At 31.6% G+C, this 24,727-nt stretch overlaps 1 protein-coding gene across 1 annotated transcript in view; it reads left to right on the top strand.

The window, feature by feature from the left end:
* Positions 1-4,218: 4,218 nt before the first annotated feature.
* The window catches only part of LOC147072044 (uncharacterized), a 298,376-nt gene continuing 277,867 nt past the window's right edge, over positions 4,219-24,727 (top strand). The window contains exons 1-2 of the mRNA XM_085946570.1: positions 4,219-4,678; positions 23,306-23,360. Coding sequence (XP_085802696.1) covers positions 23,325-23,360 — 36 coding nt within the window. The 5' untranslated portion in view covers positions 4,219-4,678; positions 23,306-23,324. The remainder of the gene's footprint in view (positions 4,679-23,305; positions 23,361-24,727) is intronic.

The raw sequence follows: 24,727 nt of genomic DNA on the forward strand, positions 1-24,727 counted from the left end.
AAAATAAACTCCCTTGATTAAAAAAAGCATTGTGCTACTTCCATATTCTCAATGATTAACATTATTTTTCTTAATTTATTTGCTTTATTTTTAGACGCCTTACCTACCAACTTTCCTTTGACTAAATTCTAGAAAAAACAAAATCATTGGCAATGGAACATTTTTATAAACTTGTTGGAATCACTTCACTCCAACTCAAATTTAATTATTTTTATAACAATTATTAGTTCGATGAAATATTTTTAGTAATATTTTAAATAGTCGCGATGTTTTTTAGGCCTCTCCTTCGATATCTGCTCGGTATTCGTGAATCGTCTCAATATTGCAAAAATACGCGTTGTTCGTGTTAATGATATGGTCATTTAATTAAAGCCTTTATTTGTATGTGTGAGTTGAGATTTGATATAATATTATGTATGTTTTAAAACTCCTTCGAAGATTTTTTTACAAGTAGGAAGCTTTCCGAACCCAACCCCATTGGCAAGGTTTTCCCATATCTGAGAGAAGGGTTCACGATGGGGTCTAGGACGATTTGGCACCGGACAACTGGACGCCACGGAATTCGAAAATAAATAGACGTTAGGTACTTATAGGTACTTTAAAAAAATATTCAATATTATTATTTATACTTCAATGATTATATTATGATTTAATAGTTGGTAAGAATGTAAATATGCAGACGTAAACAATGATTTAATCGTGCATATGTTATAGTTCCAACGAAAAAAGAGTTTTTTATTTTATATAAAGCCTTAGGCATGGTAATTCTCAATCCGCGATAAAGAATACATTATGTTAAGAGTAAAATGAATTGAAACTACTAAGTAGTAGATAGAAACTGATTAAAATAACTCGTCTACACGACAGTGCGGCGTCCAATTGTCTGGAGGCCAGTCGTCCCATTCCCTCACGATGCGTGAACTATGTTCAAAGGAATTGTGTTTAAATAAAATAATGGGACTTTCGTATTTATGAATATTTTATGTGGCGGAAGTTTCATTGCCCCCTACAATAGCATAAGCTATCAAGTAGGTAGGTCAGTTGATATACTGATACACATTAAAAGCATTAGTGCAAATCGTCTTTATTATGTACCTACCTCACGCCAATTAGTCGAGCGAACGTCTAGGTTTTGCTTACTTCATGTAGGAAAGTGAACAGGATATGTTTAAGACAATGGATGACAGTGAATATGCCAAGCAGAGGTTTTGAGGCTGCATAGCCCAACAAAATAAAATATCCAGGTTAAAGGGTTGAACGTTGAATGACGTGTTGCCGACTTTTACATTCACTTACTCCGTTACCGTAAGTATTGTAGAATCATTCCACAGTGTCACCACGGGTAAGTCAAAAGTTATTCGCAGTTGTACTGTTATTATTTTCTACTATTGAAACAGGCATTGCAGCAAATCAGTGACGTCTCATGGGGGTAGGCAGATTGAGCGTCGCTTGGGGGCGGCAGTTACTCGAAGGGCGGAAAATCGAGAAGAATCTTTATGTATATATAGAAATAGGTACCTACTGTCCAACAAGAAGATTTAGGCACAAGCTGGAAGTCGCTGTCGTCGACTAAATAGGAGGAGTCTTAGCAGTTCACAGTTTTAACACGTGGGCAACTCGTCGCTAACCGGAAGGCGCTACAATCGAAGTGCGGTTAAAAATGGGAGGAGCTTGTTAGTTCACAGTTTTAATACGTAGCTAAGAAGATCTTGTTGGACAGTAAACTTAGTAATAACGGAAATATCTTTCCATTAAATAAACAATGTATTAATAAAAATGGGCTGCTCTCGTGGTGCAGTGGGTAAGGCGCTGGCCTTCCTCCCGAGAGTTCTGGGTTCGATCCCGGTGAGGACACAATATTAATGTGTTTTTCTCAAAGCCTGGGTGTTTGTGATTGTTCAAAATTACTAACAACCACCTTGTACGAAAAAGCAAGGACATGGTTATTAATAATTAAAAAAAAAAATGTATTAATCATGTAAGGTTTAACACGACTGTATTTTTTTTGTTGGGTTTGCGATGTCTAGTTTACTTGAATTGTCCTTGATGACCAGCAATGACACGTGCAGATTTGTGAATTATATTTGAATTACAAGTAGGGACATGGTTACCTAATGAATTTATCCGAATATTTTTGAGAGTCACTTGTGAGTTTTGAAAGTTGTCAGGTGTATTTTTTAATGTATCTGAAACCGTGGACTCGCAATATTGTCTATTGAAGTAGAGATGGTATTAAAATTTAGAGTTAGTGGTATATATTTTGTTAGGTAGTAATATTGTATCCATACAACACATTTCTTAGATATTGGAGTCATGAAAGGATGATAAAAAATATTGTATAACAAATGGGGCAGCATTTTGGTGCTGTCTAGGGGCGGCATTTTGTCTCGGGACGTCACTATAGCAAATAATACCAATGCACCTGCGCATGGCTAGAAATGGACCGGAGTACACCGGACGCAACTCCGATTCGTGAAATCCCCGAAAATATCGCTCCGTCTCAGCGAAAAATCAAATATAGCATTTCAATTTGTGAATTATTATAAAGTAAGTAATTAAATGTCGCTAATTCATATATATTTTTAAATGTAATAAACTACTTATGTTGTGTCGTAAACTCCGCTTTTCGCCTGCGGCGCTGACAGTTTTTCCATAGCATACGTTTAAAACTGTAAAGGAATATAACAAAACATAAATAATACATTTAGTTTTATATAGGAACTCGTATTACACAACAATTAAATAGATATGTTATTATTTTCGGAAAATTACCGAGTGTTCCGGTTCGTAAAACTTTCCATTTCGAGCACTACACCTGCGAATCTCCCATGGTGCCACTGTAGAATGATTTGAGTACGGGTATACCTTGTAAATACGACCTTGAGGCCATCAATATACGGAAATCGCATGGCCATGCTAATTTCTGTTGATTTCATCGAATGATCAAAAGATTGTATGCATAATATTATTATGTAATTGTTGTTTAATTTAATAAAACGCATTTTTTTGTAGTACTTATTCCACTTTTAATTGCGTTAAAATTGCGTTTTATTAAATTAAACAACAATACAATGCAGTTCCATCATGAATTGACAGTTGACAAAATAAAAGAAATTATTATGTAACTTTAAAATCCAAATTATGATTTTTGTGGAACAATCAAATTGTAATGAAATATAATACCTATTGCTAGATGAAAAGCCCATAAAAAGATGAATGAAAAGATATCAAAATTCTTAACTTTATACTGGCATCTATAATTTAGGAATATGCTTCGTGTAAAATAACTGTATTACTATCTTTTTACTCTTTCAACGCTATTTTCATTTGTTTTATTCATCTGCCATGACTTCATAATAATGTTTTTAAAATTGAAACTGCACAGAAGACCGACCCATGCGAGTTAAAAATTTGGAAAATGTAAACAATATATACGTAGGTACTTAATAATATATTATAAGATAATCCGGATTTTTATTATATACATAGGAGGGGGCAGGGCTCGAAATGGACCGGAACGCACCGGAGCGCCGTTCCTGTTCGTGAAATCGGTAAAATTATCGCTCCGTCTTGTGGAATAAATAATTTGACCGTCTGAGCTGGCTAGGCAATACAATAGAAAATCTAACACACTTATTTTTATGAAAAAAACACATAAACTTTGATAACTTTACTATATAAAAATCTTCAGAAAACTGTCGAGCGCTCCGGTTCCTAAATTTTTCCATATCCCACTGTCTTATTTGATATTATCACTCTACAACGTACGTAGGTACGTATGTCTCTGGTGAACAAGAATTTGTGTTTCAATAGCCGAAATATAGTTAAAATAGCGTTTATAAGAAATGTCTACTGGTCATCTGAAATGTATATGTGTTACCCAGAGGCGGAATGCAGAATAGAATTGTGTATTTGTATTCGTGTCAATACGTCATCTGAATACAACAACGGTGCGAATTTAAATATCATTTCATTACAATTGTCATGATTGACAATGCATCCCTGATCTAGACAATGAGTTGGTTTCAATTTCATCGGCCGCACGCACATCGATTTCGCTTTCAAGCATTACCCAAGATGCGCGAATAGAAAAGGCGAGCCGATTGCATCTGCATCTCCCGCCTAGGCGGCATTATGCCTACAATAAAAAAATGTTATTTATTTTTACCTGCGCCGCGTCTTTCGCCGTGGATCGCGTGTACTCGCGGTCTAACCGTCTCGCGAGAATCACCTCTTCGTCCACGTTTCGCGCTGCTCGATCTTTCCGCTCTCAAAGACAGCAACTGTCAAAAAGGTGATCAGTTTGCGCGCGCGCTTTAAATCACACACGTTCTATTTACAAATCTTCTGAAATAAACAAGTGCGATACGTTTTCATAAAAAGTATAAATAAATTAATAATAAAAAAACATCAGTTACAATAATTAGAATCTACATAAAATATATTTTAAAATACCTATACAAATAATTTCTTAATATTATTGTAATTTGGTTTCGTATTCGAATGGATAGTTTGTGAGAAGTTAAAAAACAAACGTTACTTTTTCGTGTAACGTGCATAGGTACTTACGTCAGTGTTTAGACAATTTGCAATTCGGCAAATTGCCGCCATAAAGTGCAATTGGGATTTTTTTTTGTGATTCGCTGATCCATTGTTGAAGCACCACGATTGTGATTTGGTAAAGATTAATTCCATATTATTACTCAATGCTCATAATATGTACTAACATTGAAAATTTTCCTTATCTAGGATCTATACATTGGAGAATCACCAAAGGTCTTGTTTCAACTAGTAGAAAATTGAAACAAAGGGCAAAAGGTGTTGAACACATATTCCATATTTAATTTGTAGGCTTTTAGGTATCGACCAGTGGCAGGCATAGGGACTTGAAGCCCCAAAGCACTGACCGATTTTGAGGGCCCTCGCGATAAAATAATAAAATAAAAACCATTAATTCCAACTAGCAACAGGTACCTTTGTACCTAGTGAAAATTTCTTATAAACATATTATGTACATAACTAAAAAATTGAAGACGACAGTGCTGACACATAATCATAATATTAGTGGTGATTTTTTATGTGCAAGTATGTATCTGACAGTGGCGTAGGGTGGAGGTAGGCTGTTGAGATCTGACATAAACAGTGCACACAAACCTTTGTCAGTAATACTTATTTGTTTTTATTGAACTAATAATACAAATTGCAGATGGTATTTATTGGTCAGTCGAGACCAAACCGCAATAGGTACGCATATTTTAAAGATTTTGACTAAATTACATATTTGCGTGGCTGGTTTCAACTGTCTCGAGGCCCCCTTTTAAATCTTTGACGGATCGATTATGTGTGCGTCAAAGAAAATCGCCGCTGGCATCTGGTGAGCAGTTTTATTATAGGTATCTTCTCCATATTATTGAAGGAATCATTTCCATCCATTGACCGACGATTAAAATTGCGAAAACCCTAATACAGCTTCACGTAACGATTTCAAGCTGGTTATTAAAAATGTTGCGATGCACCCAGAAAAAGAATGATTTGACCGCGAGAACGACGGAGATGTCAACGCGCGGTCAACAAAAACCTGATAATTATGTAACGTACCTATTGCAAGTTACTGCAGTGTAGTGATGTATCCACCTGTACAAGGATACGGTACAAAAAATCGTTACAGGTTTTTACAAAAAAAATTACATCACTCAATCCTTTCATATTTTTTATATCGAATCATATTATTATAAGTAATTTAACATTGCTTATTACTTAATTTCATACTCACTTATTACATGAAATTACTGCCTGTATTTTGGGAGGTTTAAACATATTATAGATAGGGCTTGAAATGGACCGGAGTGCACCGAAGCACCGCTCCGTTTCATGAAATCGGCAAAGTTACTACTTACTAACCTTTGGCAGACAATGTCATTTTACACATTTCGATAGTACCTACACTGTGCAATTCTATTTGAATCAAGAAAGAAATTGGTCGAAAGTCGCTGTAGTCCTGTTATGAGTTTAGTAAATTCAGAAAAGTTAGATCAACCATGTTACAATGCTTAAATTTATCCATTATAATGGAACTAGTAATACCTATATGTTTTCCAGAGATGGCAAGATGCATTGAAAAATAGTATTTATTACATTAAAACACTTTGTAACTTACTTTGTGTATGGAATAATATTTTTTGCATCAGAATGCTATATTTTGACACCAAATTTTATGTAAAAATAGAAAGGTTAAACAATTGAAGCTCAAGATATTGGTATATTTTGTTGACTTAGAAACTTTTCTCTGACCACATATTGAAAAATCGGAAGTTACACATTTTATTAATAATACCTATTGGTACCTACATGAAAAAGTACCTTTAAGTGGTTGGATCAAATCCAATTTTTATGTCCTATACATATTTACATGATTATTAACTCAAGATACCTAAATGTCGACTTTTGGCTCTAAACACGACAGTAAAATTGTGTTAAATAAAATACTAGTTTACATAATATGACATAATACTTTGTTACAATAATTGGAAAAAATAAATGAAAATATTTATTTATAATTAATGAAATTTAGGTAACAGGAAATCTAAAAATATCACCTTTTATGTTATTGCTATATAAATATTTAGGAACATATTTATTACCAACACAATGATGTTTCATCGAATCGTGTATGGTGATATATTATTGCGTTTGCTAGTAATTAAATAGATGTGAACGTGCATGGTTAATTTTTACAATACAATACCTAGATATTATCCAATATCTATGGCAATTTATAAAACTGTAAAAATGGAATAAGGGAAGTAGCCTAAACACCAAACCATAAAATTGTTTAATGATATATCTAGACAATAATCAAATGCAAATCCATGACCACTTGCAAGTTATATATTTTTAAAACAAATGTATTGTTTTGTAGTTACATTAGATGTACTTTTCCAAACATTCTTGCGGTCCCTTTCCCAATATTATTTTTATTATAAAATATCATAATGAAATTATTGAATTACAATTTCACAAATTGATTATTTTAATGCAGATACATTTCCACAACATCAATAATACGATCATTTCTTATTGTTAAGTACGCCTATTTTTGCATTCTTATTTATATTGCAACCACAGGCAATTTGATTCTCGCCCTTTCCTTATAAACGTGTAAAAATATTGCATCATACAACTGCTAAATCATATTATGAACCTAGTTAATAATATATCTAGGTTTGTTATACATAGTATTAAGGCTGGGAAATTACATAATTTGGGTGAAGAATGGTTTATATTTAAAATATTAAGACATAATAAAATAGCATAATATTATTCTATAGATAAGAGAATTAAAATGGAACAACTCTCTCGGAGAGGGCCAAGCTCCCGGCTGACTATTATTTCTGTTACTATTACGTCCGATTTCTCAGCAGTCTGGGACCAGGTACCAGGTTTATTACACACCTTATGCCTACTTGTAGACATTTATAATAATGTTAAGCTAAAACGTAATCAGTCAACTACTTGTTATAGACCATCATAAGTTAGTTTCTGCTTAACCCACGAAGGAGGGTCAATTTATTGGATGTTAAACGTCACCTCTTCGAAGAGCGTGAACCGGTATCGGGCGGTTTAGGGGTTAGGTGTGGCAGTGAAATGATAAAATGCTATGCAGCCGCCTTTTATGACCACTGCACAGGACGGTATAGAAGTTATTCAAGGGAACAATCACGTTTATGCGATCTAATAGAGTTAATCTCAAATGGAAATAGGTTTGGATATATAGCAAGAAGAAGAGAAAATCACTGGAAAAATCTAGTCATACAGTAGTGCCAAAGAAATGGAACACGTTCGAAGAGTAGATTAAATGGATAATTTCTCTGGAAGGGCATGGTTACACAACACACATGGCTGAGTAGAGTGGCATCAGCTTGGATAATCCTTCATTTGGATGTAGCCGTTCATGCAACCAATGGATAGATAATAATGATAATAATGCTATTAGGTATACACAGACTGTTATTTGGAGGCATATACTCATTTAACCGTGTACAGGGGTCCTATGAATTTAGCAGCCCAATACTGCCATATTGTTCATGAATGGATAATTAACTACTCGATTTCATCTATTTAAATGTGTACAGAACCATTATTTCTCCTCACATCAAAGATAGCACAGTGTAACATATTTTAAGCCACAAAAAAAATCATATACTTACAGTGAAACGTATTTGCTTAGGTAGGTACAAGCTTATAATTAATACATATGACCAAATTATTGAAAAAACAAAAATTCAAATATCTTACTCCTTTCCCCCATTAAATCTGATATAGTTATATTTTCGCAGATTTATCACACACGTCTTGTTCATTGTATAATAAAAGTATCTGTTAACTTTTTAAATTGTGTCGAGGGTCCCATATTCGAATCCTGGGTCTGGAAAGTACACATATTGTTTTTCAATTTGTGTATGAGTCAGAGTATAGACCTAATAGGTTGAGCAAATGGCTGACATCCATTTCTCGTAAAAATAAAATCTGTTAATACAAACCTCCACTCTGTGGAGGCCCATATGATCCTATTAGGATCGGACATGGCCGAAAGAAAAGAAGAAGATAGTTTACCAATTTTATTTGGTCACTGTAGTTTGCAGGGTCAGTAGGAGATATGGTGGCCGTTTCGGTTTGGCCGGAACTGTCATGAATAAACGTCCCTATACAAAATCCATAAAGTCATATCATTAGTCCGATATCATTCACTTTCAATAAAAAAAATATGACATCATAACAGAAAACTCCTACGTTCTACACTCACACAAAGACGAACTGTAAAAAGTTCGTCAAACCGATTCTGAATAGAAAATTTTCAATTGACAGTTCGGAATATCTACCTAATAAAAAAAATCTCAGATTCATATCTGAAAAGTGAAGAAAAAATATGGCAACACCGGCCTCGGAGTTATCTTTCCGGTATGTTTATATTATGATACCGATATGCTGCAATATATATTTTAAATATTTGGTAACTAGAATAGGAGCTTCGGTGCCCAGTCCTTAAATGGTGGTAAGACAGCCTTGAATATATTAATTGAATAATCTATTAATTGGGATCAACTGGCAACAACTATTCACTGATTTGGAGATTTATATCCACCCCATTCATAGATTAATTAAAAGCATTACTATCTATAAAATGAGATTTATTTTATATGAAATTAGTGTAAAGTTCCGATATTATTTACTCTTAAAAACAACATTGCAAACCTCTGGTATAAATACATAATAGTCTGAATAAAAAAATATTTAATGATTTTAATTATTTTTTAAGAGCTTGTATTGCGGATTAATGGATAATTTTAATTATATATGTCTGTTAGAAAATAAATGAAGCCTTTATGTTTATTTAATAAAGTATTAAATGATTTTGAGTATCACGTAAAAGTTGTTTAATAATCGGCAATAGAATTGCTTTTAAATTTATTTGCTAATCAACATAAGGTAATAATAACCATTTTTTTAATGATAAACATTCATATTAAAGGTGGGATGTTGTTGTAATTCACTATTATTTATATACGTGATTGATTGCTTTAAAAAACATAAAAAAGCAGAACAGCGAGACTCAAACCCGGTCGTCTGCCCGGAGAGCAGCGCGCAACGGCAAACGTTTAAAATCAAAGGTCGAGAGTTCGACTCCGGTTGAGCTACAAACGGTTGTATGGAATAAATGATTTATTACAAATCACAAAATACACTACATTCGACAAAAGTTTGATGTAATGAATGATAAACGTTGAATGACCACATCAATGTAAATGCTTCTCTAACTGTTCCGTGTGAAATATCTTCTTCCTCGGTTAGTATATTATACCTATTACGCTAACGATCGCCAACTATACTATACCTACTTAGTTGGCCGGTTAACGCTTGAACAAATATCATTTATTTTTCAAATTGAAATGAAATTTTCATTTTGAAGGTACCGAAATTATCTCATTTTTTTTGCATTTATCAACGAACAAAGGTCAACAAAGATTTAAGGAGACATACAATAAAACCAGCTACTTCATAAATACTCACTAATTTAAGTTTGTCAGAAACTTACAATTGATGAAGAATTCGATCATGAAGATCTTATACATCTATATCGATCTCATATATATCATGGTTTGGAAAGAAAGCTATTTTTGATAATTCTACTTTAATTGAGTCATTTACATTGACTATAAACCCATCTTCGGAATGGACTACTATAACTAAAGTTGAAGATTCGGATAATTTGTTCCCAATCTCCAGCTGTTTTGATAGAGCGATAGGGTAGTCTTGAGTCTATTATAATCAATATCTGTTTCTCATCTCTTCTCATTCACAACAGTGGCTTAGTCATCCTATATTTTATTTAAGTATTAATTTATTATATTTAAAATATAACATTTCAATTAGTTTACCTTTTTAATTAAATATTTTTTTTATTAATGAGAAAATATACGTATATAATTATATACATGAGTCGCTTAGAATCATAACTCACATATTGCAATTTTGTCCTATTCTAAATGAATTAATCTATATACCGAAAAATAGTTGAGTACTAAAAGTCAATTTAAACCATGTGAAAATCGTTGACAAAGTTCATTGTTGGTGTAATATGTCGTATATTTCAAAGAATAGAGTTTTGTCACCAACGCCTTCCTAACCAATCGGGGAGCTCTATTTCTCATAGTATGCTGTATGTCTGCAACGTTAGGAGTATTAGGTATATATATTAAAAAAAAAAGTTATTCGAGTCTCTCACTCATTAATATTCTAGGGCAGGGGAGGGCAAACTTTTTGGATGGAGGGCCAAATTCAAGAATTCAAAATGAGCGGCGGGCCGCAAGTAAAATACCATTTTTAGATAATATACACTATTTATTATCACGAAAAATAAACATTACAAAAAAATTAATGAGAAGAATGAAAGTGTTGTACATTTTTTCAAATTCAGGTGTTAATTTTGTGGTTGATATTTTCAAAACTGCTTGTAAATGGGCATTGGAGATATTTGATCGTAAAGAATTTTTATTGAGGTTCATGATCGAAAATGTTTGTTCACATATATAGGTTGATCCAAAAACAACGAACATTTTTCTTGCATAATCTTTAAGTTGTTCGAATTTGTCTGAATTAAGGGCATTGTAAAATTTGGATATATCTTCACGACGATGCAATTCTCTTAAATCAGTGGCACTGCAGACCAATAATCTCAAGTTGTAGCTCTGTCAGTACACTATCAATATCAGCTATTGAAAATGGATCGCGTACTGTTGCTAAACTTGTCTCAATTTTTCGGAAGTCACCAAATCTTTGTAAAAAATCGTCATTCAGAGCTTTAATAATTTTACCATATTCTTCAAATTTATATTCTGGTATATTCAGCAACTTCAAAGTTGAAAAGTGGTCCACGTTCTTATTCGATATTTGTCGAAGGAACAACTTGAGTTTTAATTGAAATCCATTCAAACTCTTCACCATATCGTGGGTATATATTTTTTTTCTTAAAAGTATTTAAATGTGTCACGATGTTCAACATACAAAATAGTGGTTACATAGTGTGAGACGAGACGCAAGGAAGACGTACTGAGATAATACATTAACGAAACAAGAAATTCTTCAAATTTTAATCTATTGTCAATATTTTTAAAAAAAATATAAAAAAAGTTATTCGTAATCAGGAGTACAATTAATGATGGCGGGCCGCAAAAAAAAACCGGCGGGCCGCAGTTTGCCCTCCCCTGTTCTAGGGAGTTCAATACTGTTCTTCTAATTACAAAAAATAGTGCTCTGTTGGTTTTTAGCGATTATCTCAAAACTTGATTTTTGGAATATGTGAGTTATGATTCTAAGCGACTCACATATTCTTTTTAACACTACAACCAACCTAGAGGCCCAATAACAGTACCTAGTGTAGTTTAACAGTATTGTATTTATTAATAGAAGTGAAATAGTCCACCAACACCCAGGCTTTGAGAAAATCACATAAATATATTGTGTCCTCACCGGATCGAACCCAGAGCTCCCGGATGAAAGGCCAGCGTCTTACACATTTCACCATGAGAGCTGCTTATACATACACTTAAAATTACACATAGGTATATATTGTGTCTTTAAAAAAGTATGTATATGTTGCTATTACAATGTGTATATTATAATCAAGAACAAAACCCAATTGGTTGGGCGAATGACTAATAATCATTCTCCGTGAAAAGAAAGCTTGTTGATATAACCTCCACCTTTGCTTAAATATGCTTTGCTTAAGGGGGGACATGCTCGTCGAAGGTCAAAATTGAGTTTTTATTGTATTTTCAAACCATGATCCTAGACACTCCTTAAACGTTGTAGATAATCTATTTATATAATTTTGAAGCCTTATTATCCTTTATAGTTATTTTAAACATTTGATGACTGCATGAAGTATTTTTGTTACATAAAATAGTATTCTTTTAAACCTCTCGCTCTAATGTTTTAGAATATAGTCATATTTCAGTACATAACTGTGCAGTGGTGTTAAGATTTTTTACATTTATTAATTTTTAAACGCATTTAATAAACCATTAGCATAATTTATTACGAGATAATTTTTGTAAAATATACACGATAAAAAATTATTTTAATAATCTCTGTGATCCCAAATTTGACAAGAATTAGGCATTTTATTATTCAAAAAATCGGCAAGATTAACACATTTGAAGATAATTCTAAAGATATTTATTATAAGCTATGTCTTTGACCATTCAAGTGTGATAAACATCTTATGAATAATGATTGCTTTATAATAATTATTGACCTAAGAATAAGGTAGTGTTTTTTTGAAATACGCCATTTCTTTTGTCATTCTCCAGTAGTTAAGCCACAACATACGGCCGTAGCCATAAATTGACAAACTATAATTGAAGTAAGGAGTAAAATGATATTGACGCGCGTGTTTGAACATGTACCGTTTAAAAAAAAAAATTAAAAAAAATCGGTTAGGTACATGTTCAAACACGCGCGTTAACATAATTTTACTTCCTACTTTAATTATAGTTTGTCATTTTATGGCTACGGCCGTATGTTGTAGCTTAACTACTGGGGAATGACAAAAGAAATGGCGTATTTCAAAAAAACACTACCTTATTCTTAGGTCAATAATTATTATAAAGCAATCATTATTCATAAGATCTTTATCACACTTGAATAATCAAAGACATAGCTTATAATGAGTATCTTTAGAATCATCTTCAAATGTGTTAATCTTGCCGATTTTTTGAATAATAAAATGCCTAATTCTTGTCAAATTTGGGATCACAGAGATTAGCAATATAATTTTTTATCGTGAATATTTTACAAAAATTATCTCGTAATAAATTATGCTTATGGTTTATTAAATGCGTTTAAAAATTAATAAATGTAAAAAATCTTAACACCACTGCACAGTTATGTACCGAAATATGACTATATTCTAAAATATTAGAGCGAGAGGTTTAAAAGAATACTATTTTATGTAACAAAAATACTTCATGCAGTCATCAAATGTTTAAAATAACTATAAAGGATAATAAGGCTTCAAAATTCTATAAATAGATCATCTACAACGTTTAAGGAGTGTCCAGGATCATGGTTTGAAAATACAATAAAAACTCAATTTTGACCTTCGACGAGCATGTCCCCCCTTAAGACTGAAAATGCTAATTTACGTTTTTATCACGAGGATGAAAAAGTATTTAAAAAAAAAACTATATATTAATAATAATTACTAATGCAATTTAACATACTGAGTGGTTGAATATCCGATTCTGAAACTGTGGGTTGCGGGTTTGAATACCGCGTCTGCCAAATTGATCTAAGTATATTATTTTATTTTTTCAATACAGAGCATGGACCTAATAGATTTAACGAGTGATTAACAAAAAAAAAATCATTAAACTAATGTGTTATGAATTCTCTTCGAAAGGCTGTTAAGATCCACATCGGATTGTATAGCAAATGAAGAAATAAAACGGCAGATTAATCAAGTTACATATATCCAGCTACATCATAGTTTACGAGATTTGATTTTAGTTTTACTAGTTTTAATGATTAAAAATAACTTAGTAACAAGTTATAATAATAAAAAAAAAAACATTTCAAAGAGTACTCGGTTTTGGGAATCACTGGTAAGTAAAGTAATGTTGGTTATAAATTTAGCTGTTATGTCATATTATCTAAATGTAAAACCTCGAGATGTTTATTTATTTACAAATAATCGTGATTATCGCATTTTAATTTTACTGCTTGTAGTATGATAGTGCAAAAGTATGACACCAATAACCAATAAAAAGTGGTTAAATATCTTATTCAATTCAATTCAATTCAATTCAATTCATTTATTTTTTAACATATTGTGGACATTACAAATTATAAGTTTAAGACGTTCACAACATGACATTTAGAAACAAAGATATATAAATATAACAGTATTACATAAAAAAAGAGAAATATCAGTAGATGAATTAGATAGGTACAAGGAAGTACACCGGATGAGCTAAGCAGACCCTATTTTAAGATTTTATAAAACTTAAAGGTACTTACTAGTAATATTACGTGAAAATTACAAGATTTACGACAATTCATTTAGGGTCGATATCCTAGTCAGTGTCATTAACCTTTTTACACAATATATTCGTAATCTAAAATTAGAATTATTGTGTTTTTTTAGATTTTGGAATAGTTATTCTCCTTGCAGTACAACACAGTGTGGGTCTCGGTCTCCTCCAGAATTCGCATCCAAGAATCCCTGCTCTGGGTATCCTCCATCCAGTTTTCTATTTACTGTGGCTTGACTAATTTGTTTAGCTTTCGTTATTGATTGGGCCATACTAGGGCGCGGTCTAAAACGATCGTGACTACGCGACGCGAAGATTGTGCAAACGACGCGTGTATAACAAAACACAATTTGTCATAAAAATTCAACATGCGTCCATTTAATGTTATGTTTATTGTTCTATTAGTAATAATAATAATAGATTCATTGACATGTTTTATTTTTCAAGTAAATGGGCATCTTTACACGGTTTAAGAATTAATTCCCTCGACGCCATCACAAAACAAATTGACGTGTTCACAGCTCGACTTTCGCTCTCCGATTGGCAGCGAGTCCGAAATTTCGTCGCACCTATAGTTGAAAATTATTTGCCGTTTCAATGAAGTATGCTCTTAAGCTAATTTGCACTCCATGCTAACACCATAAAATATACATACACATAACGGTCCAAGTCAAAGATATTAAAATATTTGTCAAAAATAATACAGAAGATATCTACTTTAATAAAAGGACTACTTTGTTCTAATGGGGAAAAAAACATCATAAATTTTTTTGTTCGCATTTTTTTAGAGGAATCACAATTTTATAAAGGTGTTTCGCTATAAGATTTATCGTGTATCAATATTCCAAGTTATAATTTATTGAGTAGATCGGTGATAATTCCTAATGGAAAAATCGTGAGAAGAGGGGAGCAATTAGGATTTAAAATGTTATTAATTAATGTTTTATTGAGTTTTTGTATGAAACTTCATATATTGGGAAAAGTAGAGAGCACGACAAAGTGACGCAATACACTTGAAGTTAAAAAAAAATCGACAATATAACCGTGGCAGTAATCGTAATAGTCCCGCATAATTACTGCGCACTAAAAGAAATCGCATCTACGCATATTCACAGTGAAATAGATAATTGATTATGAAAGCTACTTTATTCGTGCGATGGTGGATTTTAAAATTACTATCTTTAACAAAGATCGGAACAAACGTCAGAAAAATTGTCACTATTTAGGCATCTAATATGTTCATTAATTCTAATATTGAATGTATGTTGAGTTTTTCCGATATAGACTAGATAACAGTCATTACAAGCTAACTTATATTATAACAAAGATTTATTTTTGCCTTTGTAGTTTGAAAGTATGGTAACTACTCGTACGTTTTATAAGGTAGATATAATGCCGGTGTTTGCATTGGTACAAATTAAAAAATACTATTAAAGTCGGCGTATGTTTTCGAGTCGAAGGTAGAATAATTTTAGGCTTTTATAATTATTGATTATAATAATTATACAATCCTTCTAAAGTATCGCTGTTCACTGTATTAAAATAGATTTATGTATGTAAAATGTAAATATATACTATACATATATCTTCGAGAAGTTGACTGCTTTCATCATTTAAAAAATTTATAGTGGAGTTAATATTTATACCTATAATAAAATTATACAAAAACTAATTATACATTAACGAAGATTTCGGCAGAAACACTCATTTTTGCGATAAAGAAGTAATTAATGTCCTTCCGAAAATCGTTAAGTTGCAAATTAAAGTTGTGCGAAAGAAATTTCTTATTTGTATGCACTTTCCAATTTTTGTATAAAGAGAAATTATACTTAAAAATCATAATAGAATATTAACAAATCCAGGCTTATGTGACTGGTCTATTGTAGGTACATCGTTATATATTTGATGCAATTGTTATCCGGTATCGTATTATTATTACTTATATATTATATATATATATATCATATTGTTATATTTACTTTAGGGATTGTAATACCGAATGCAAACATCAATACCGGTATCATGTAGCAGGTGCCGCGAGATTTAAGAGTGTAACATTCTTTTTATTGAACATACATAATTTGAAAACATTACAACACAAAAAAATATATAACACCTATATAATATAATAACCATAATATAACCTCTTTTGAAAAATACCTACTTTGATATAAATACAAAAGCCGATTTCCAATAGTAACGCAATTTAGAAAGCGCTTCAGAGAGTACTTTAAGAAGCATTAGTTCGTTGTAATTAGGTAAGATTCCAATAGCATATTGGTCAATGCACGTGGGCGTGAATCCCGATATACGTAGGTTAGAATCCTGCTGTGTGTCGTATTTTTTTCAAAAAAGATTTTTTCTATTGGTTTTCAAATTATGCATATTCATAATATATATAATATATATTTAATATACTTAATTATCGAAACCAATATAGTATTTTATAAAATAGTAAAATTTTTTCAATGTTTGATATATTATTATTATTCATTTCTCTACAGAGTGGAGGTTTGTATTGACAGGTTTTTGTTTTTACGAGAAATGGATGTTAGCCACTTGCTCAACCCATCAAGTCCATACTCTGGCTCCAAATACAAATTGAAAAACAATATGTGTATTTGGCGGACCCAGGATTCAAACCAAAGTCTAGGTCAAAATTACTCAAAATCACTCAAAATTAGGGATGTGTCCTATATGGAAAAACCAGACTCCGTCTCCAACTTTGACTACGACAAAGTTCATGATTTTAACAAAAAATAATGTTATTGTTCAATTAAAAATTGTCCGACTTAATGAAGTACACATTAGCGGTAGTTTTCGAGAACTCTCGTCCCGAGTATTATTGATAAATAATCAGAAAAGGTAATCTCGCTTCTCGAAAAAATAATTTTCCGAATTTTCAAGAATTCTCATTTTTCGAGAAAATATCGATTGTCACTGGGCCGAGCTGCCGACCGCAACTGGAATTAAAAAACTGCATGAAATTTCTCAATAAAATTTGATTTCTCGGTAAAAAAAAAAGTGCTCGAGTTTTTTGATTGAATGGAATTTCTTAAATTTCCCGGATATTTTTTTTTTGGCTGGAAGACCGAAAAAATAAAAAAAATATTTCGATAATTTCGTAATAATGTCGATTTCTCGAGAAAACAAATGTTTTGGATTTCGAGAATTTTTGAATCTGAGAAATGAAAAAAATCGAGAAATTACGAGCTCAAGTACACATAATACAATTATATAATCGATTGAGTACATATGTAGTTAAAATAATATACTTAATTAAATTTTACTTACACTTAATATCAACAATGCTTTTGATTTTAAAGTGTAGAGCAGATCTTATTTATATTAACTGTAATATTTTCATTAATTTTGTACAGTTTCGTATTGGGTGAAACCTGAAATACTGCACTTCCACTTATAAAATGCTACTTAAGCATTTAAAATATTATTATTCTGGGTGTAATATAACTCTCTGGTACCCTTCCAAATCTATCAAAAATGTTTTAATTAACATTGCACCTGTGCTAAAATGCTGTTCGCTGTACCATTAAAATAGTATAATGTAATAACATCATTCCATTGTTTTTGAAAGCCTTTGGCACAATATGCCGTCAATGATTGGCATTTACATTAGGCACGAATCTTAGCTTGGATATATTGTATGGTATATACATACATATGTATATACTTACATGTAATGAAAATTAACATACAGTATAATATACTATATACGATACACCCATGTGTCATGCATGGACAATCTTATCTCGACTGACACATTCCTGATTTTTAATACACGAATAATTTTATTGTCTATGGGTGGTGAATAATAATAATTATTATTAACTATTTATTATTAATGGTTATTTTAAATACCGGGTTCACCGAGGTTCAAATGTCACATGTACCTACAAGGCTTCCGTATGTACTATAGGTACTAGACATTTTTTTTACAAGGTGGTTAGTTAGACATGGTTTACTTAAAAGTTAAAATGTAATTAACGCTAGAGGCAAACGATAAACACTTGTTCCAATTTTAAATCGACAATCTTATTATGGGCGCGTATTAGTTTTAGACATAAAATTATGAGAGTTTTTGCAATACGATCGTATAATAATATCGTATGCACTTGTTGATTTGTATACAGTTTCATCACCTCTAAACTAGAGTAAAATATTATGTAAGATTCTCATTGAGGTACATACGAATGATCGTAATATAATAATATGTTTTACCTACATACACAGTGAATGATTGAATCACAAATTAAAAAAAATGTTAATATTGATGCAGATGTTACGCAAAATATTCACTGTATTGCTACGGCGATTGTCATGGCATAGACCCACAGAGCTTTCACTGCTCTACGCCATATACTTAGTAATTTATATTATTATAATGATTATAAGTAGAAAGACTACAGTTGCCGAATGACAATATAAATTATAATAATTTAATATTTCAATCCATGACAGATTACTAATTTCTCTACAAGTTTCGAGAAGATAATGTTTATCATTTACATTGAAACTACATAGTAAAGTTAATAGAATATTGTGTACATCTAATAAATATGAACATCGAAATCTGAACTGAAAGAACCTCCCATGCTGCAATTGAATGATTGGTGAATCGATTTAGATCTAATTATTTCTTTAGGCATGTTATTTCTTCACCTGTTTTCCTAACTTATGCAAGGTTTAAATAAGTACTTTGCCATTCTTACAAGTGTTGATCAGATCGATCTAAGTGTGCTTGATAACCATTTAAGAAATCGGCAGTATACGTTGTGTGCTCTCCAACAATGCAGAAGTGTCCAATTGCTAATGTAAAACGTTCGACAAAAATTAGTTCGGATATCAATATAGATAATCCATATTCACGAAGGTGAATTTAGGTGGACTTAGTTTACCTACTTCAATGTACATAATATATTTATATATTATATTCCCGTTGTCTATTTCATATAATATAAAGCAGGCATATCCAACTTTAAGCTGTGATCTAGGTACCACTTATCATTGTCATAATTCAACTTAGATTAAAGTATTTTACGCATATGACTCTGAGGCATTACAAATTAAACAACAACACCTGTCTTTAATGATCACAAATACTTAAATTTCTCATTCGTTGCGAAAATGATAAGTTTTCGCCTTATTTTGGGCACTCATTGCAATCATCGTGAAACTGTCTTTCTACTGTGCATAGAAGCCTATTGCACGACGGCAAGGGAAATATGCATCAGTTTTAGGCGCGGGGATTCACAAATTTTATTTCTCTCACGCCTATGGCAGGCCGTGAGTGATGCAATACGGAATCAAGTGACGTGGCGAGGTCACGCGTGCTTCCTAATGGTTAATTTGAAAACGATTTTCGCGTAAGCTGGTTATAAAAAATAAAAATATGATTAGTTTATCCTTTTTCTATCGACGCGTTGAACATGCCTTCTTCTTCTTATCGTGCCATCCCCTAGCGGAGGTCGGCCACCATCAAGGCGATCTTAGTCTTTGGAAGCCACTGAAACTGCACTCGTATCAATCACTGAAGTTCTTAAGCCAGGAAATGCAGCGTTCCTCTGCTACGTTTATCGTTGATCTTTCCTTGGATTACAAGTTAGGGAATGGTGTACTTTTGTCCTCTTATAATATGGCCGAAGTATTGTAGTTTCTGGTTTTGATACTACACAGAACTTTTCGGTCAATTCCCATTCGATTGAGAACTTCAACATTTGTTGCTCGGTCAGTCCAATGAATTTTGAGGGTGTCTATATAGCCACATCTCGAAAGCTGCAAGTCTCATGCCTGATATAAGGTGTTAAGAATATCAATGTCAATCTGCAATGTATGCTTTATGTAACTAAAGAATTAAATATAAATTTGAAGTTGAATTAATATCTTATTTGAAAGAGTAAAACGAACAAACGTTGGCAAATTAGCTACCGTTTCAAATTTTAAACGTCTTCGGTTATTTTATTTTTACAGACCGAAACGGTGTACTATATTAATACATAGTATGTACTTGAATATAAATTATACTGGAATGTCGATTACAACATATTAATATATACTGCGTGATATAATTTATATATATATGTATTTATTATATTACAATTAGCACCTATAACTCAAATACACTGTGATCTATTTCAGCGGTTGACTATTGTTTACGATGACTCCATGCTGCATTCCATTTCTGACGTTCAAGGTGCTCGCCAGTTCAGCCATTAATTTACCTTTGACACAAAGTGATCTGGATATTTTATTTCGAAGGTTGCGCCGGGCACGACCTAATGCTGACTTACTCATATGACACTAGCCTCGATATACGGAATGACTTGGTTTATTGATTGGGTTAACTCTATCCGGCCATCAGTATGAATCCATCTATGTATTTTGTAGAAATTAAATGTTAAAATCGAAATATAAATAAATTAAGTTGGCAATGACTATTATATATAATATATATTATATATGTGTGTGTAAATTATTGAAAATTTTTATTGTCGAAAATAAAAAAGACTTTACAATGTTTATAAAGACAGATATTGTTGATAGTGTGTGTGCATCGCTAAATCAGAATAATATTTCAGGCAATCGTATCTAATGCACTTCGCTGGCTATTATAACGTCTTCTAATGTCTTCTAAGGTTTCTAAGTATTTATCTAACTTAACGTTGGCACAGGAGTGGGGTCTGATTAAGCTGTTTTGTGATTGAATTTTAAGTAGCAGTATAATGTCGTGGTGTGATCCTGGGTCTGCCAAATTCATATATTGTTTTCAAAGTAGTAGAAGAATTTCACCTACCCCATTAATTAGTTTTTACTTTAGGATACCGTGAAAAAATCTTTATACAATAAAGGAGTCACGAAACGAAATAGTTTGAAAACAGTTGTAAAGAGGTTCTCCATCTTTGATATAATGAAAATATATTTAACTTTGATGTACCTAATATTATTTATGTAAATATAAAATTATGTTATAAGAAAATTATGTCACTTAGGAAAACATAACAATGCTGCATAATCGCATAACATTTTATGGAAAAACCTGTCGAAATCGTAATTGACTTGAATTAATGCAAAATGTAAAAAAAACACGGCACTGAAAGCATGTTAAATCTTTTTATATTTTCACATATGAATTTTATTGATTGCTGGAAAAGGTTTTTTTAAGTTAAGGGACTTGTCAGAAAAATTTTATGTATAATAATGGTTATATATTTTTCCATTCTTATCAGATCTGAGATCATAATGTTTCATAATCTATTAACCAAATGAGATGGTTTTATTGAAGATTAAATTATGGCAATGCATGGGTTCAATTTTATGAACACTAAATAGATCCGGTTTGGCAACATGATCGGGCAATAAACACGCTTCCGTTTGAAATTGTCATAAAATGCCTTGAAATTGATTATTGAAGTGGTTGCAAATACTTTTATAATCCGTGTCAAATGAATCATCGATCGCTGCAAAGACCACATTCATTGAAATGCATCTAACACATTATTCTTGAATTGTAGTTATTCTAATTAAGTTTCTCGTTAGCAATAAATTAATTTTATGGTTTATAAATTATTTTAATTATTGTTAAAATAAAAAATATATCAACTAGAAAATACAAAATAATATGACCAGCGGTTTGCATCTTTTGTTTAAAAAAATATGATACTATTATTCTAAGAATTAAGTATTGTTTTTTGTTATAATAATTAAGATCCATCGTCTTTGAGGCACTTAGCACAACCGACTACGTGATAACTTATAGAAGACTAGGGTAGGTAATCCACGAAAGTTTTTTTTATCTGATAAGTAGGCACCATAGATTGCTCGTCTTTTCATCCATTTCATATTTAGATGTTTACGTTATTTGCATTATTTAATGTTAGTACAGTTTTCCCCCACAATTTAACCTACTACGAGGATAATAGAATATCTGCTAAAAATTCAACTATCACAGTAATAGTTTAGATAATATCTGTCCATCATCATCGATACACTCCTGGATAAAGGTCTCTATTTGTTGTATCCGCTCATTTCGGTCTCTAGTACTTCGTTTCCACGTATGCAATGGGCTCTTCATCTTGGGTATTACTGAATGATAAGATTTGTCCCGCGATGTGGGGTTATTTGAGCGATGTAGATTACCCATCTCCACTTCAAGGTCTCAACAAATTTTCAACACAGATTCTTGAATTATTCAGTGCAAAATGCATATGAAAAAAATACCATGATAATATGTATAAGCAATAAAATTATGTTTTATTGCCGGTTATTTGATATAGTAAAAAAATGCTACATTAAGCGACCACTTTTTTAATTGATGTACGTGGGTAGAATGTGTTAGATAAATGGGAAATATCTTTATACCTACATGATTAATGATTATTATTATAATAAATTTAATATTAGACGCAATATCTTTTTGTATAAGATAATAGGTAGGTACTACTTTATTTATGAAAAAAAAATATTTTACAACATACTTGTTGGTTAGGTACGAGTATACATGTACATAAATATATAAATAGGCAACACTCCTCTAATGATATCTATGCACACTTATTCTGATTTGTATTATTTTTTTTACATTCGAGTACCGGTATATTTGGTCCTTCTGGTTCTTTTATATATAACTACTGTTCAAGTATTATTGATTTGAATACTTTATATGTTTTTTTTTTAATATTTTTTTAATATGTTTGCAGGAAACCAGAAGAAGTCACGATGAAAATGCTGAATAAATGCAAGGTGGCCTTCACGGTGAGAAAATTTATACTATTTTTCATTTACTGTTAAAACTATTATACAATAAACGGTGGTCATTATTATTTGTAATTGAATATCTGTAACATAACATGTTAAAATATATTTTTGTATTATAATAAGTATTCATAATAACAATTATTACTAAACTGAAAACCTTTCTACTTGGCGATGGTTAAATATTTATTACAAAATTTATGTTGAAAATGGACACATGGTCTACTGTTTAAATTAGCCGCATATAATTTGCAGCGAACTAAACTGTTTTCGCCTGCATCTGACAAAAACGGCAAGCATTTTAACGAAAATTTGTATTTACCGAAACAGTTCATACTATTTGTATTATTACTATATATTATCATAATTGTTAGGACAAATTTGTGAAGCCATTTAGTTTTGATAAAATTATGTCGATACGTGGCTATGATGGCAGGAAAATCGAAACAGATCATCCTGAAATGATTGGGTACTTATGAGATGAATCATCAAATGGTTACTTAATAATATGGAATTCAATCGTAATCATTCACGGATTCAGAAACACCTGACCGTGTAGATATTGCGAAGATATTTAGATAAACAATCACAAATAATATGTAATTCGTATCAAAAAGTAAAAACAAATATGCTGGATATAAGCAAGTAAGAATTTTGAGTAATAATGGTAATGCTAGACATTGATTATCCTTAAGGGGGGACATGCTCAGCGTAGGTCAAAATGGAGCTTTTGTTCTATTTTCAAAGCATGGCCCTGGACGTACCTTAAACGTTGTAGATAATTTATTTATATAATTTTGAAGCCTCATTATCCTTTATATTTATTTTAAACATTTGATGACTGTACCGTTTAAAAAAAAATCGGTTAGGTACATGTTCAAACACGCGCGTTAACGTCATTTTACTCTCTACTTCAATTATAGTTTGTCAATTTATGGCTACGGCCGTATGTTGTAGCTTAACCACTGGGGAATGCCAAAAGAAATGGCGTATTTAAAAAAAAACACTACCTTATTCTTAGGTCAATAATTATTATAAAGCAATCATTATAGGATGTGTATCACACTTGAATGGTCAAAAACATAGCTTATAATCAGTATCTTTAGAATTATCTTCAAATGTGTTAATCTTGCCCATTTTTTGAATAATAAAATGCCTAATTCTTGTCAAATTTGGGATCACAGAGATTATCAATATAATTTTTTATCGTAAATATTTCATTATAATAATGTCAATATAAATTATACTGTTGGTATTATAAATGCATTTAAAAATTAATAAATGTAAAAAATCTTAACACCACTGCACATTTATGTACTGAATTATGACTATATTCTAAAACATTAGAGCGAGAGGTTTAAAAGAAT

Source organism: Rhyacophila brunnea, unplaced genomic scaffold (assembly GCF_057557595.1).
Source record: "Rhyacophila brunnea isolate RB1 unplaced genomic scaffold, BYU_Rbru_1.0 scaffold_2, whole genome shotgun sequence".
Lineage (NCBI taxonomy): Eukaryota > Metazoa > Arthropoda > Insecta > Trichoptera > Rhyacophilidae > Rhyacophila > Rhyacophila brunnea.